Consider the following 14,041-nt stretch of genomic DNA (forward strand, 5'->3'; position numbering starts at 1 on the left):
TAAAAAAAAAAAAGAAAAAGAAAAAGAAAAAAAGAAGGAGAAAGAAAGAAAAAAGAAAGAAAGAGAAAAAGGAAATGAGTTGGGCATAAGCACTGTTCTCTCCCCATCACCAGCTGGAACATGCAGGAATTCAGGAGTAGGGAGTGGCACTTGGAGGCCCTTGGAGGTGGAGTGGGGTCCCAAGCAACGTGCCTCCTCTGGCTGCCCCCAGTCCAGCCCCATCCCCAATTCCTGCGAGTTGCTCCCCCCGCCCCCTCTTTCCACCCGGCACCAAATTTCTTCCCAAGGAAGGCCTTGAGCAAACCGACCTTTGGCCCCTTGCCTGCCGTCCTAGTTGCGGGCTCTCTCCCCTAACCTGGCCCCCAGCCATCTAACTCTGGAGCCCCGCCAGTCACGTGACACCTAGATCCTTTTTGGCCTGTTTCCTTCAGGATCCCGATTTAACTTCCTCCTCCCCACTTCCCTCTGCCCCCAATATCTCTAGGCACCACCACCCGCTCCGAGGAGCAAATGTCTGGGGCTGAAGCCTCAGCTCCATCTTGCAGAGGAACCGGGGCCTCAGTCTTCCCACCTGTCAAGTGGGGCCCCCACCCTACGACCGCCTCCACTCTCTTCATTGCCTAGTCTTGCCCGGTCCTTCTCTACTCCCTCACTCCCCCATCCCCCATCAGACGCCCGTGCGGTTCCGAGGGCCTGTTTCCCTTCAGGGCACGGAGAAGGGCGACAGAGCCCTAAGGGAGGTCGCAGAACTGGTCTAAAAGAAAATCCACCAGGCCACAGGGTGAGTTTGGCCGGCTTCTGCTTCAGACAGACGGGGTTCGAATCCTGCTTTGCTTCCGACCACCTGCTGATTTGAAAATCATCTCTCTGGGCCTCAGTTGTCCCCTCTGTGAAATGGAGCCCCGCTTAAGACCAAGGGTGGGAAGCGTCTAGCAGGAGATCTCTGACCAGAACTAGGGAGATGGCCTCCACCCTTGCCCCTTCCCCAGCCTTGGAGCGGCGCCTCGCCTCCCAATCCCGGGTCCCTCCGCCGCAGGCTCCTCCTCCACTGACATCAGAGCCGCAGGCGGGCGGAGAGAGCCGCCGAGCCGAGCGGAGCCGAGCCCCAGCCCCAGCGAGAGAGCGGGCGGGTGGCCCAGGGGCGCAGCGGTGAGGACCGCGGCCAGAGCTCGGCGCCAACCACCGCGGGCCTCCCAGCCAGCCCCGCGGCGGGGCAGCGGCAGGTACAGCAGGGCCCCCCATCCCTGCACCCCTGGGCGCCGCGTGGGGGCGGTGGGAGCCCCTAGCCTCTGGGTATCCTTTCCCAAGGAGTGGCCACTGGGCACCCTCCCGGGCGGGCTGAACCCTGAGGAGCAGGGCTGGGCCTTTCTCCCCCACCTCTGCCCCAGGCCCAGCAGGTGCCAGGCGGGCCTATGGGACACTGAGTGGGTAACAGAGAAGGGGGGCCTGTGTGAGCGCCTTCAGCTGGGCCTGACTGTGGAAGGGCGTGGGCATTTGGAGGTATCCATGGGGTGGGGGGGCTTGCGGAGTGTACTGTCTTAGGACAGGCGTGTGGGTCAGACATGGGTGGATGATCTGGGAATCTGTGTGTTTTTTGTTCCAGAGGGGTGCCCACGTGTATTGTGTGCTGGTATTTGGCTCTCAGGGTCTTAAGTCAGAGTTAGGAGGGGGTGTACAATTGTGTACTGAGGATGTTTGGAGTTAGGTGTGTAAGGACTTGGGGTTTGGTTTGGAATACAGGAGCTTCCAGGGGATGGGGTAGAGGAGCTGGAGGGTGTAGGGTACGTCTGGTATATGAGGGTGTGTGTGTGTCTGGGTGTCATCTTGTGTGGGTGCGGGTGGATGTGTGTTTTGGGGTGTAAGAAGGAGCTGGGTGAGGGATGTTTGGATGGACAGGCAGGTGTTCGGGTGTAGGGCTGTCTGGGGCACTGTGTGGTGTGGACATGTGTGCTGATGTCTGGGAGTACATGTATGATCAGGTGTCATGGGATCTGGATACAAGGCGTACTGGATCTCGGAGGCAGGTGTTTGAGTTCAGGGCTGTGGAGGGGGCTTGGTGTGGCATGTCTGCTACAGGGATGTGTGTGGATCTGTGAGGGTTGTATTTGGTAGGCCTCCATGTGGGCTTCAGACTCTGCCTCTAGAGCTTACACTCGAGTCTCCTTTCCTAGAACATTCTGCCCCTGGATGGGTGGGCAGGGTCCCCTGGGAAAAAGGTCCTGTTCCAGGAGTGGAATCTCACACCAGAGGCCCTAGTCAGGGCACCTTCTCCTCATTCTCCTTTAGAGAAAAAGAGAGAAGGAAAGTGCTCTCCCTGAGGTCACAAAGCATGCTGGGCTCTGTTTTGGCCTCATCTGTGGATGGGTTGGGAGGCTGTGTTCTCTGAATGGGGCCTATTCTGGCTTCATATTGGAAGTACCAGCCAAGGCCATTCGATGGCCTTTGCCCTCTGCAAGCTTAGCTGGGGGCCCCAGGCCAGGTGTCATTTGGGCCTCTGGAGCCAGCCTCTACCTAATTCCAACCTCAGTCTCCCCATTCTTCATCTGATAAATGGGAGAGAACTCCCGCCCTCTCCTGCTGGATGAGACAGACCTCAGCAGAGGAAGGGCCAGGCTGGATAGGGTTAGATGGGGCCAGGAAGGGACAGAGTGAGTAGGACCATTTCTCAGGCTCCCGGGACCCAGATGGGGAGTCAGAAGGGAGAGGTCTGGGGAGCTCCAGCTGTGTCTGTTGTTGCTGTGGTAACAGTGCAGAAAGAGCTATTTAAAAATGTGGCTGAGATATTGCTGGAAGCCCAGGCTGCTGGAAACCTGATTTTGGAGAGGCCAGGGAGTGGGGGGAAGGAGGAGGGAAAGGAGACACCCCAGCAATCCCCAGGGTGGGGGGGGGACATCACTAGTTCTGGGGACAGGGGGATCCTCCAGGCTTCTACCAGCTGCTCTGGGGGTTTATCTGTTGTACTGCCAGAGGTCAGGGTTTCCCTAGGTGCTTGGATTTGGATAGGCGGAAAATTGGGAAGTGAACTAGAATGAACGAATGAATGCATGACTTTGTTAAATAAAGAATTTTGCTGCCACTGTGACAGGTTTTTCTCTAGGCATGAGAATTTGCCGAATGTTGAATAAACAAATGAATGTTTGTTGAATGATTTTGTCAAATGGATGAATCAAGGATGAATAAATGCAGGTTGAATGACTGAATGGGGCCTGCAGTAAATTCCCAGAGGGCTGGGCTCTGCTGAATCTCCTCCTTCCATTCTCCTTACAGGAGCCCTGGCTGTGGTCGGGGGGCAGTGGGCCATGCCGGGGGCAGTGGAAGGCCCCAGGTGGAAGCAGGCGGAGGACATTAGGGACATTTACGACTTCCGAGATGTTCTGGGCACGTGAGTCCAGGGCAGGATTGGATGCTGGATGGCTGAGGGAGGCTGAGTTCAGGGTGGTGTTTCCTCTGGTCAATTAATGCTTCCTGTTTCCCACAGCCCAGGCCCTGTGGCAGCACTATCTAGGGCCTAAACTGTCCCCAGCTTTTCACTTCTGGATGACAATGGGTGGGACAGGGGCTGCTCTTCCAATAGCCCTGGGTTCTTGAAGAGAAAGAAGTTGGGAGAATGAAGGTGCCAGTCAGTCCATTTAACTTGCTGCCAAGAGCTAGGTGTTCTGGCCTAGGTTTGGGAACTGAGGCCGGGGATGGCTCTGTTCTTGGTGCTGGGAATGCAGAAATAACTCAAACCTGGTCTCTGTCCTTCAAGTTGATCCCAGACATGTGCAAGAGACAGACCCACAGAAAATGACAACAGGGTGTGTGCTGTGCTCCAATTAAGGTTGGGATTGAGGGCTTTGTGGAGCCCAGAGAGAGCTGTGCCTTCTGCCTGGGGGAAAACTTCCTGGAGAATAGGGCATTGGAACTGGGGACTGAAGGATGGGTAGGTGTGCACTTGTCAGAGAGGAAGAAGGACATTCCAGGCAGAAGGAATAGCATAAACAAAGGCTTAGAGGCATGGTTCTACGTGGAAAGAGGTAGAGTGTGGTGGAGCTTAAAATCAGAGGCTGGGGGGAGAGTGGAAAAAGAGGCTGGAGATGAAAGTGGGACAGTTTGTGTAGGGTCTTGGAAGCCAGGCCAGGGAGGCTGGATATTGTCCCATAGGCCACCGGGAGACACTTAAGACTTTTTGGCAGGTGTGCAATTCAGGATAGTCATTCTGGTCACAGCTTGGAGGGTAAATTGGAGAGGGACAGGACTGGAAACCAGTGATGAGGTTACTACAGTAACTAATTATCCCTGAGGATTGAAATTTCACCATGAGAGATGCTTTTCTTTGACTTATGACTCCTTATTCTCCCAGAGAAAGCAAACAGATGTGGAAAGAATACCCTAGCAAATCGTCCTTAATCAGTTAACTTTAGTTAAATGAGTTTATTTGTTCCTTTTTAAGAACTTGTTCTAAAGCACTGCTTCTGAAAGTTCAATGAGCATACAAATCACCTGAGGATTTTGTTAAACTGCAGATTCTGATTTAGTAAATTTGGGGCAGGACCTAAAGTTTTGCATTTCTTTTTTTTCCTTTTTTTTTGACCCAGGATCCAAAGCAGTAGAGATTTTGCATTTCTAAAAAAGTTCCCAGGTGATGCTGATGGTTCTTTAAGGTTCTAAAGGGTGTTAAATTAGCCATGACTCAAATTAGCAGAAAAAGGGATGAACCAACTGCACACATAATCAAAAAGCCCAGGGGTAGACTTCAGGCATGGCTGGATCCAGAGGGCCACATAATGTTATCAGGAAATGTCTTTGGCCATTTCTCAGGTTGGACTTCCTTTGTGTTAATTTCATTCCCAAGCAGGCTCTCCCCAGGTGGTGGCAAAGATGATCGCCATTAGCTCCAGGCTTACATCCTACCAGCTCAACAGGAGACTCATTCTCAAAGTGCTAGTAACCTGGCTTGCATCACATGACCAATTACTGTGGCCAGGGGAAAGACTACTTTGACTGGCCAGGCCTGGGTCATATGACCACCTCTGGAGCCAGGGGATGGATGAGTGACTAGGGAAGGGTCATCCACATCCTTGGTCCAGCAGTGGTCACAGAACCTATAGGGAATGGAGGAGAGGCTGGAGGGAAGCTGGGGTTCCAGTTCTTCACCTTGTGAATCCCTTCTCCTGATAGGGGGGCCTTCTCGGAGGTGATCCTGGCAGAAGATAAGAGGACGCAGAAGCTGGTGGCCATCAAATGTATTGCCAAGAAGGCCTTGGAGGGCAAGGAAGGCAGCATGGAGAATGAGATTGCTGTCCTGCACAAGTGCGTGGGCTAAAGCCTTTCCCTGCCCCAAGCTGACCCTGCCTTGGCCCTCCCATCCTCCTCCTTCCCTGCTTTGGACAAATCATTTAAACTCTCTTAAGCCTTAAATTGCCCCTTTATAAAATGGGGATCACAATTTCCACTTGGCAGGGTTGTGGGGAACATCAGAAGTCCTTTATTTCAAGTGCCTGGCACAACAGCTAACATGACAGATGTGATGGAGATGCCAGTGCTTAGTAACAGGGGTTTAACTGTTCAATCAGGTGTAAAGATCCATCCTGAACATGGCTTGGACCCACATATCTCAGTTGGTGTTGTCTCTGGACCTACCTCAAGTTCCCCTCACATATTAAAACCACTCAGCAAGTTTAAAAATGACTGTCTGCTGACCCCGACTAAATCCACAACCAATTGGTCTATGAATTGCTCATGCTGATATGAAACCTCCTGTCCTCACTGGAAAACTTACAGAGAATCACTTCCAATCTCTCCCCTGAGCTTCCAACCACCCTGGGCAGATAATTTTTTTTTTTTTTTGAGATGGAGTCTCTCTGTTGCCCCAGCTGGAGCGCAGTGACACAATCTTGGCTCAGTGCAACCTCTGTCTCTTGGGTTCAAGCAATTCGATTGCTTCAGCCTCCCTAGTAGCTGGGATTACAGGCACCTGCCACCACACCCGGCTAATTTTTGTATTTTTAGTAGAGATGGGGTTTCGCCATGTTGGCCAGGCTGGTCTCGAACTCCTGACCTCAGGTGGTCCGCCCGCCTCGGCCCCCCAAAGTGCTAGGCATGAGCCACCACACCCAGCTCCTGGGCAGAGCATTTCTAATAAGACCCAGAGAGGACAGGGATTTGTATACAGTCACATGGCAACTTTGTGGCAGAGCTGAGCCTTCCTCATCATCAAGATCAATTATCGCCTGACCAACACGGAGAAACCCTGTCTCTACTAAAAATACAAAATTAGCTGGGCGTGGTGGCACATGCCTGTAATCCCAGCTACTTGGGAGGCTGAGGCAGGAGAATTGCTTAAACCCGAGAGGTGGGCCGGGCGCAGTGGCTCACGCTTGTAATCCCAGCACTTTGGGAGGCCGAGGCAGGCGGATCACGAGGTCAGGAGATCGAGACCACGGTGAAACCCCGTCTCTACTAAAAATACAAAAAAAATTAGCCGGGCGTGATGGCGGGCGCCTGTAGTCCCAGCTAGTCGGAGAGGCTGAGGCAGGAGAATGGCGTGAACCCGGGAGGCGGAGCTTGCAGTGAGCCGAGATTGAGCCACTGCACTCCAGCCTGGACAGAGCGAGACTCCGTCTCAAAAAAAAAAAATAAAAAAAACCCGAGAGGTGGAGGTTGCAGTGAGCTGAGATCATACCATTCATTGCACTCCAGCCTGGGCAACGAGAGCAAAACTCCATCTCAAAAAAAAAAAAGGCCAGGCGCAGTGGCTCACGCCCGTAATCCCAACACTTTGGGAGGCTGAAGTGGGTGGATCACCTGAGGTTGGGAGTTCCAGACCAGCCTGACAAACATGGAGAAACTCCGTCTCTACTAAAAATACAAAATTAGCCGGACGTGGTGGCGCATGCCTGTAATCCCAGCTACTTGAGAGGCTGAGAAAGAAGAATCACTTGAAACCGGGAGGCAGAAGTTGCGATAAGCCAAGATCATGCCATTGCACTCCATCCTGGGCAACACTCCAGCCTGGGCAACAAGAGTAAAACTTCGTCTCAAAAAAAGAAAAAAAAATCAATTACCATTATTGTTTCACTTATGAGTATTTACTGTGTGCCAGGCACTGTGCCAAGCACCTTACCTGTATTATCTCACATGATCCTCACTCCAACTCTTTGAGGGAAGTACTACCATTGGCTTCATTTTATAGATGAAGAAACTGAGGCTCAGAGAGGTTACATTAAATCTAGCACCTACCCTGTACCAGGTGCTGGAGGAACAGTGGCAAGCAAGACAAAGCCTCTGGATTGGGGGAGCTTATGTCTGGTGGGGGAGGCTGACAAACATGTAAACACAGAAAACTATATATATATATTTTTTTGAGATGGAGTTTTGCTCTTGTTGCCCAGGCTGGAGTGCAATGGCATGATCTCAGCTCACTGCAACCTCCGTTTCCCAGGTTTAAGCAATTCTCCTACCTCAGCCTCACAAATAGCTGGGATTACAGGCATGTGCCACCATGCCCGGCTAATTTTTGTATTTTTAGTAGAGATGGGTTTTCACCATGTCGGCCAGGCTGGTCTTGAACTCCTGACCTCAAGTGATCTGCCTGCCTTGGCCTCCCAAAGTGCTGGGATTACAGGTGTGAGCCTCTGTGCCCAGCCAGAAAACTCTTAAGAGGTATGTATCAGGCTGGGTGCAGTGGCTCACTGGTGAAAAGATCTGCACCTAAATAGCATGTGACAGGGGCAGGATTTGGACCCAGGTCTGTGTATGCCACAGCCCAGTGTTTATCCCTCTGCTCTCTCACCTTCCAAGAAATGGTAATAAACCATGGTAAGCTAGCTTTTCCCTTTGGGGACTAGATTCTTGGTTTGTCCCACCCAGGTTTGCAGGCAGTGGTCAGGGGTGGCGGGTGGCTGAGCTATCCTGAGCTCTAAACCGCTGCTTTTTTTTTTTTTTTTTTTTGAGACAGGGTCTTACTCTGTTGCCCAGGCTGGAGTGCAGTGGCTAGTCACAGGTGCAATAATAATAGACTGCAGCTTTGAACTGCTGGGGCCAAGTGATCCTCCTGCCTCAGCCTCCCAAGCAGCTTGGACTACAGGTGCACACCACCATGCCTGGCTAAACCACCTCATTTCTCCTTTCAGGATCAAGCACCCCAACATTGTAGCCCTGGATGACATCTATGAGAGTGGGGGCCACCTCTACCTCATCATGCAGCTGTGAGTGGCCCCACCTCTGCCCTGCCCCCACACCTCTCCCAGCTGTCCCAACCCTCTTTGCCAGACTGCCCTATCCCCTGCTGCAGGGTGTCGGGTGGGGAGCTCTTTGACCGTATTGTGGAAAAAGGCTTCTACACGGAGCGGGACGCCAGCCGCCTCATCTTCCAGGTGCTGGATGCTGTGAAATACCTGCATGACCTGGGCATTGTACACCGGGATCTCAAGGTGGGGCTCAAGGGGGTGTGGTGAGCTGGGGTACCCAGGGGTGGGGCCTTTGCAGACCCCAAACTGTCTGACCTTGGGAAACTTTCACCCCCTCACTGAGCCTTGGATTTCCATCTACAAAGTGGATCTTGTAACCCTTAAACTGCCTCCTCCCATTCTAGTCCAGATACTCAAAGGAACACAAGTGAATTGTGTGGCATTTTATCCAAGTAACATTTTGTCTTTTTCTGATTAAAAAAAAAAAAATCTGGCCAGGCACGATGGCTCACGCCTGTAATCTCAGCACTTCAGGAGGCAGAGATGGGTGGATCACCTGAGGTCAGGAGTTCGAGACCAGCTTGGCAAAACCTTGTCTCTACCAAAAATACAAAAATTAGCCCGGCGTGGTGGCAGATGCCTGTAATCTCAGCTACTAGGGAGGCTGAGGCAAGAGAATCACTTGAACCCGGAAGGCAGAGGTTGCAGTAAGCTGAGATTGTGCCATTGCACTCCAGCCTGAGCGACAGAGCAAGCCTGGGCGACAGAGCGAGACTCCATGTCAAATAAAATAAAATAAAATAAAAACAAAAAATCCTATTCACCTTTTGTAGAAAACTTGAATGGGACAGCAAAACATAAAGAAAAAAGCCAGAAATCCCTGAAATCCTACTCCTCAGAAATAGCGACGGGGCTCATATTTAGCAGTACATCTCAATCCATTCTAGGAGAAGGGCACTTGGGGTGTGACAATGCCTGGTTTTGAATTCTGGCCCTGCTACTCCCTAACTGTGGGTTCTTGGGTGAGTCACTTTGCCTCCGAAGGCATCAGTTTCCTCATCTGTTAGGTAGGATTATACAGACTGGCCTAGCAGGGATGCAGTGAGGATGACATTGAATCAAGCACTAATCCAGGGTCTGGCATAAAATAGGCATTCAAACATTTCTTTAGGGCTTTACAGTGCACACCTGAGGTTTATAGAAAGTTCCCTCCCACACCCTCTTGAGCCTTGTCCTTCCTAGAATTTTTGGCCTTCTTGAGAACTTTCTTGATTTTCTTATGGCAGCCATGAAGCTACAGTGGCTTTTGGGGATCCATTATTTCTCAGAAGGTGCTTGGAGTGGCGGAAGGTTCTACTAGCCTCTAACCATCTCTGATTGCCCCTTCTCTTCCCTCCTGCCCTTCAAGCCAGAGAATCTGCTGTACTACAGCCTGGATGAAGACTCCAAAATCATGATCTCCGACTTTGGCCTCTCCAAGATGGAGGACCCGGGCAGTGTGCTCTCCACCGCCTGCGGAACTCCGGGATACGTGGGTGCGGAGGGCCCTGGGCTGGGGCTGTGATGGTGGAGGGAACCAGGAGTTGAAGGGCAGAGATTTGTCACTACCATGTCCTCTTCCCTCCACAGCCCCTGAAGTCCTGGCCCAGAAGCCCTACAGCAAGGCTGTGGATTGCTGGTCCATAGGTGTCATTGCCTACATCTTGTAAGTGGGGCTTGGCCATGGTAGGCTGTGGCTTCAGAGTTGTCCTCTCGCCTACTTTCCTCTCTTCCTCCCTCTGCTCTCCCTCTTCCCTCCCTCCCTTCCTTCCCTCCCTCCCTTCCACCAATCAATTACTAGCATTACTTCATTCAATAGATACTATGTTTCAAGCACTGTGCCAAGCAAGCACTGGGGTAAATTTAGCACAGCACAAACCAGACAAAGTGCCTGCCCTCAGGGAGCTGACTTTCTTTCTAGTAGGAAAGACAGACAATCAACAAGTAAATAAATCTACAAAATGACGTCAGGTGATTAAAAATAAATACTGTGGAAAAAAACCAAGCAGGGATAGGGAGACGGGGGTGATGCCATTTCGGTAGGGAGGTCAGAGAAGGGCTTGCTGTGGAGGTGATGTCCGAGTGGTGAGGGAGCCAGACATTGGAGGTGTGGGGAAAGTGTGGCATAGGCAGAGGCAATGGCAAGTGCAAAGGCCCTGAGGAGGGCAAGATGGCGGCACATTCAAGGAACAGGAAGGATAATGTCGCTAGAACAGGAGTGAGCAGGCAGGGCTGGTAAGAGTTTATAAAGGGGGAACTCCTTCGGTGGGTCCTGCCTGACCCCTGAGACTGCCCCAGTGCTCCATCCCGGAGCCAATGGCACCCGAAAGTGGAAATGAGGATGAGTTTCTCCCTGCCCAGGCTCTGCGGTTACCCCCCCTTCTATGACGAGAATGATGCCAAACTCTTTGAACAGATTTTGAAGGCCGAGTACGAGTTTGACTCTCCTTACTGGGACGACATCTCTGACTCTGGTATTTGGGGCTTTGCCTTTTTCCCTTGGGCCCTGCCTCTGGTTCCTCCCTCACCTGCTTTGGGGGCGGTCTCCCTCCTGCCTTCCTTCTGTCAGATTCTCCAGCACCACACAAGGCTGTCTTCGAGACCAGACACCCTACCCCTTCTTCCTTCTGCTCGGGTACTTCCTTCTGCTTGGCTCCCAGATTGAGAAACTAGGCATTCATTGTTCAATCTTCAAACATAGTCTATTTGAAAATGCCTCTCCCCTATTGACATCCTCATGTATAAACCACCACCATAAACATTTTCATCCTCCTTTTGTGCCCCCTATTAAGAAGCAAACCTGTGAAGCTACTATCGTTTATCATCAGTGTGAATGCACTGAGATTAGTCAAGAACAACTTTTTTTTTTTTTTTTTTTAGACACAGTCTCGCTCTGTTGCCCAGGCTGGAGTGCAGTGGCACAATCTCGGCTCACTGCAACCTCCGCCTCCCGGGTTCGAGCAATTCTCTGCCTCAGCCTCCCAAGTAGCTGGGATTACAGGCGCCCACCACCATGCCCGGCTAATTTTTTTGTATTTTTAGTAGAAACGAGGTTTCACCATCTTGGCCAGGCTGGTCTTGAACTCCTGACCTCGTGATCCACATGCCTTGGCCTCCCAAAGTGCTGAGATTACAGACATGAGCCACTGTGCCCGGCCATATGTTTTTCTTAAGAGAGAGGAAAGAGCTGGAAGGCATGGGGTGGGAGGGCCTGAAGAAGAGCACAGGTCGGGGGGGTGGGGCATGGACTGATTTGGCCTCTTTGTCTTGTTTTGATGCGAGGCCAGACCTGAGGGAGTGGGTACGCTCTTGGGGAGTACACAGGCACTACCATGCTGTCATTATCTTTGCTTTTGTCTTGGGGGTTTAGCCAAAGATTTCATCCGGCACTTGATGGAGAAGGACCCAGAGAAAAGATTCACCTGTGAGCAGGCCTTGCAGCACCCATGGTGAGAATTCACACAAGCTGTGAGCTGGGGTGGGATTTGGGGCCCTCAGGTCTGCTTCTGCTCTCATAGGCAATCCACCACATAAACCTCATCCTAGGATTGCAGGAGATACAGCTCTAGATAAGAATATCCACCAGTCGGTGAGTGAGCAGATCAAGAAGAACTTTGCCAAGAGCAAGTGGAAGGTGAGTCCATATCCCTAGTTCTAGTCCCAGCCTCCCCAGGACTCCTCCCCATCCCTACCCAGGCTCAGCTCGCACAGCACCTAGCACCAAGTTGGGCACACAGTAACCGCTTAGGGATCCTTACGGAAGGACTTCATTCATTCACTCTTTCATTCAACAAACACTCCCAACACCTTCTCTGTTCCAGAGAGGGTCCCTCACCTCCAAGTCTAGAGGAAGAAGTCTGTAAATCTTCAGGAGGCATCTGATCCAGCCTATGGGGTCCGGGAAAGGTCATAAAGGTGGTGATGACCTTACAGAGCTGTCAGTTAAGTAGGAATTAGCGAGGCATAGCGGAATAATGTCTATAGCGATTCTGGGAAGTGCAAGTGCTAAGCCTGGCCAGACTAGAAGGGCTGAGGGGACTGAGAGGCAGGAGCCCAATTTAGAGAAGCAGGTAAGGGCCAGGCCTCTTAGGGCCTCATGCCACAGAGGAGCACCAACTTGATCCTGAGGGCACTGAGAAGCCCCAGAAGAATCTTAGGCAAGTATTCGCTGCATAGAAAGGGCTCTCAAGGCCAGGCATGGTGGCTCACGCCTGTAATCCCAGCACTTTGGGAGGCCGAGGTGGTCGGATCACCTGAGGTCAGGCGTTCAAGACCAGCCTGGCCAACATGGCAAAACCCTGTCTCTACTAAAAATAAAAGAATTAGCCACACATGGTGGTGCGTGCCTGTAATCCCAGCTACTCGGGAGGCTGAAGCAGGAGAATTACTTGAATCTCGGAGATGGGGGTTGCAGTGAGCTGAGATCGCGCCAAAGTGAGACTCCACCTCAAAAAAAAGAGCTCTCAGGATGCAGAGAATGGCATGGAGTAAAGACTGAGTGACCCATTAGGAGGCTGTGGCAGAGATACAGGCAGGAGACGGTTAAGGGTTTGGAACCACAGTAGTAGCAACGGGGTCGAGAACAGTGGTTGATCCAGGAGTCATTTAGGAGGTGAAACTGACAAGACATGATGATGCAATGTATGTTGGGGGAAAGAGATGTCAAGGGCTGACTCAAGACTGTGGCTGGGAACAGAATGGATGTTGGTGGTACCATGACTGAGATGGTTATCACAGGGACAGAAACATGTTTTGGGGGGATGGTTTTAGTTTTAGACATGGTGAATTTGAGGGGTGTGTGGGACACCTAGGTGGAGATGTTGAATAGAGACACACCTGAGCAAGTTACTTCAGCTTTCTGTGCCTCTGTTTCCTCCTTTGAAAATGATAACAGTACCTACCTCAAAGACTTTAATGAAGATTAAATGAATTACTATGTAAAGTGCTTAGAGCAGTGCCTGACATACAGTGCTATAGTGTTTGCTATTACATATTAATATGAATTATAGTTATGTTTCTATTTATATATATATACACACATACATCTAACATATGTGCGTGTGTGTGTGTAAATACATAATAAAGCCTTGTAGAGGTTTTTGGGGGGCTTTAGGGGAATCAATAAAATAACTCCCGAATGAAAATAACAGAACAATTCCAAGAATCCCACTGCGCCCCTGCCCCATGACTTGACTCTCTCAAAAGTCCTTTCTCCCCTCTCCCTACAGCAAGCCTTCAATGCCACGGCTGTGGTGCGGCACATGAGGAAACTGCAGCTGGGCACCAGCCAGGAGGGGCAGGGGCAGACGGCGAGCCATGGGGAGCTGCTGACACCAGTGGCTGGGGGTGAGGAGCGGGCTCTGCAGAAGGGCATGGGTGGTCCACAAAGATGCACCCAGGCTGGAGAGGAGGGCCTGCCCCTGTGGCCAGCTCTGTTCTCTCTTCCCATGCAGGGATGGCAGCTGGCTGTTGCTGTCGAGACTGCTGCATGGAGCCGGGCGCAGAACTGTCCCCCACACTGCCCCACCAGCTCTAGGGCCCCGGACCTCGGGTCAGGATCCTCTGCGTGGGAGGGCTTGGGGGCAGCCTGTTTCCCTTCCCTCCCTGAACCGGGAGTTTCTCTGCCCTGTCCCCTCCTCACCTGCTTCCCTACCACTCCTCACTGCATTTTCCATACAAATGTTTCTATTTTATTGTTCCTTCTTGTAATAAAGGGAAGATAAAACCATCCTTAGCGCTGTCTCCCCCAATATCCCCCACCCCATCTTGTTGTGCAAACTGACTGCTTGATGTGGGGGTGTCTGGCCTTTGAGGTAGTCGCAGGGAGGCCC

At 51.7% G+C, this 14,041-nt stretch overlaps 1 protein-coding gene across 2 annotated transcripts; it reads left to right on the plus strand.

Annotated features, from left to right (window-relative positions):
- Nucleotides 1–1,073: 1,073 nt before the first annotated feature.
- CAMK1 (calcium/calmodulin dependent protein kinase I) lies at nucleotides 1,074–13,938 on the plus strand. Of its 2 annotated transcripts, XM_055260560.2 has the most exons (12): nucleotides 1,094–1,223; nucleotides 3,268–3,382; nucleotides 5,161–5,292; nucleotides 8,115–8,189; nucleotides 8,276–8,414; nucleotides 9,580–9,706; nucleotides 9,801–9,876; nucleotides 10,572–10,684; nucleotides 11,581–11,659; nucleotides 11,757–11,844; nucleotides 13,439–13,556; nucleotides 13,664–13,938. In XM_055260560.2, exons 2-12 carry the CDS (start codon nucleotides 3,300–3,302, stop codon nucleotides 13,744–13,746), a joined length of 1,113 nt encoding a protein of 370 aa, XP_055116535.1. In that variant the 5' UTR covers nucleotides 1,094–1,223; nucleotides 3,268–3,299; the 3' UTR covers nucleotides 13,747–13,938. The 2 variants fall into 2 exon arrangements, with proteins under 2 accessions (XP_055116536.1, XP_055116535.1); XM_055260561.2 differs by lacking the exon at nucleotides 3,268–3,382 and having other exon boundaries at nucleotides 1,074–1,223.
- The last annotated feature ends 103 nt before the right edge of the window (nucleotides 13,939–14,041 follow it).

This window comes from Symphalangus syndactylus, chromosome 21, assembly GCF_028878055.3.
Source record: "Symphalangus syndactylus isolate Jambi chromosome 21, NHGRI_mSymSyn1-v2.1_pri, whole genome shotgun sequence".
Taxonomy (NCBI): domain Eukaryota; kingdom Metazoa; phylum Chordata; class Mammalia; order Primates; family Hylobatidae; genus Symphalangus; species Symphalangus syndactylus.

Bases quoted from the DNA above. Each gene is read 5' to 3' on its own strand.
- CAMK1 (XM_055260560.2), top strand. From the start codon at position 3,300: ATGCCGGGGGCAGTGGAAGGCCCCAGGTGGAAGCAGGCGGAGGACATT. The intron at 9,877-10,571 runs GTAAGTGGGGCT...CTCCCTGCCCAG, and splicing joins GGTGTCATTGCCTACATCTT to GCTCTGCGGTTACCCCCCCT. The intron at 11,660-11,756 runs GTGAGAATTCAC...ACCTCATCCTAG, and splicing joins CAGGCCTTGCAGCACCCATG to GATTGCAGGAGATACAGCTC.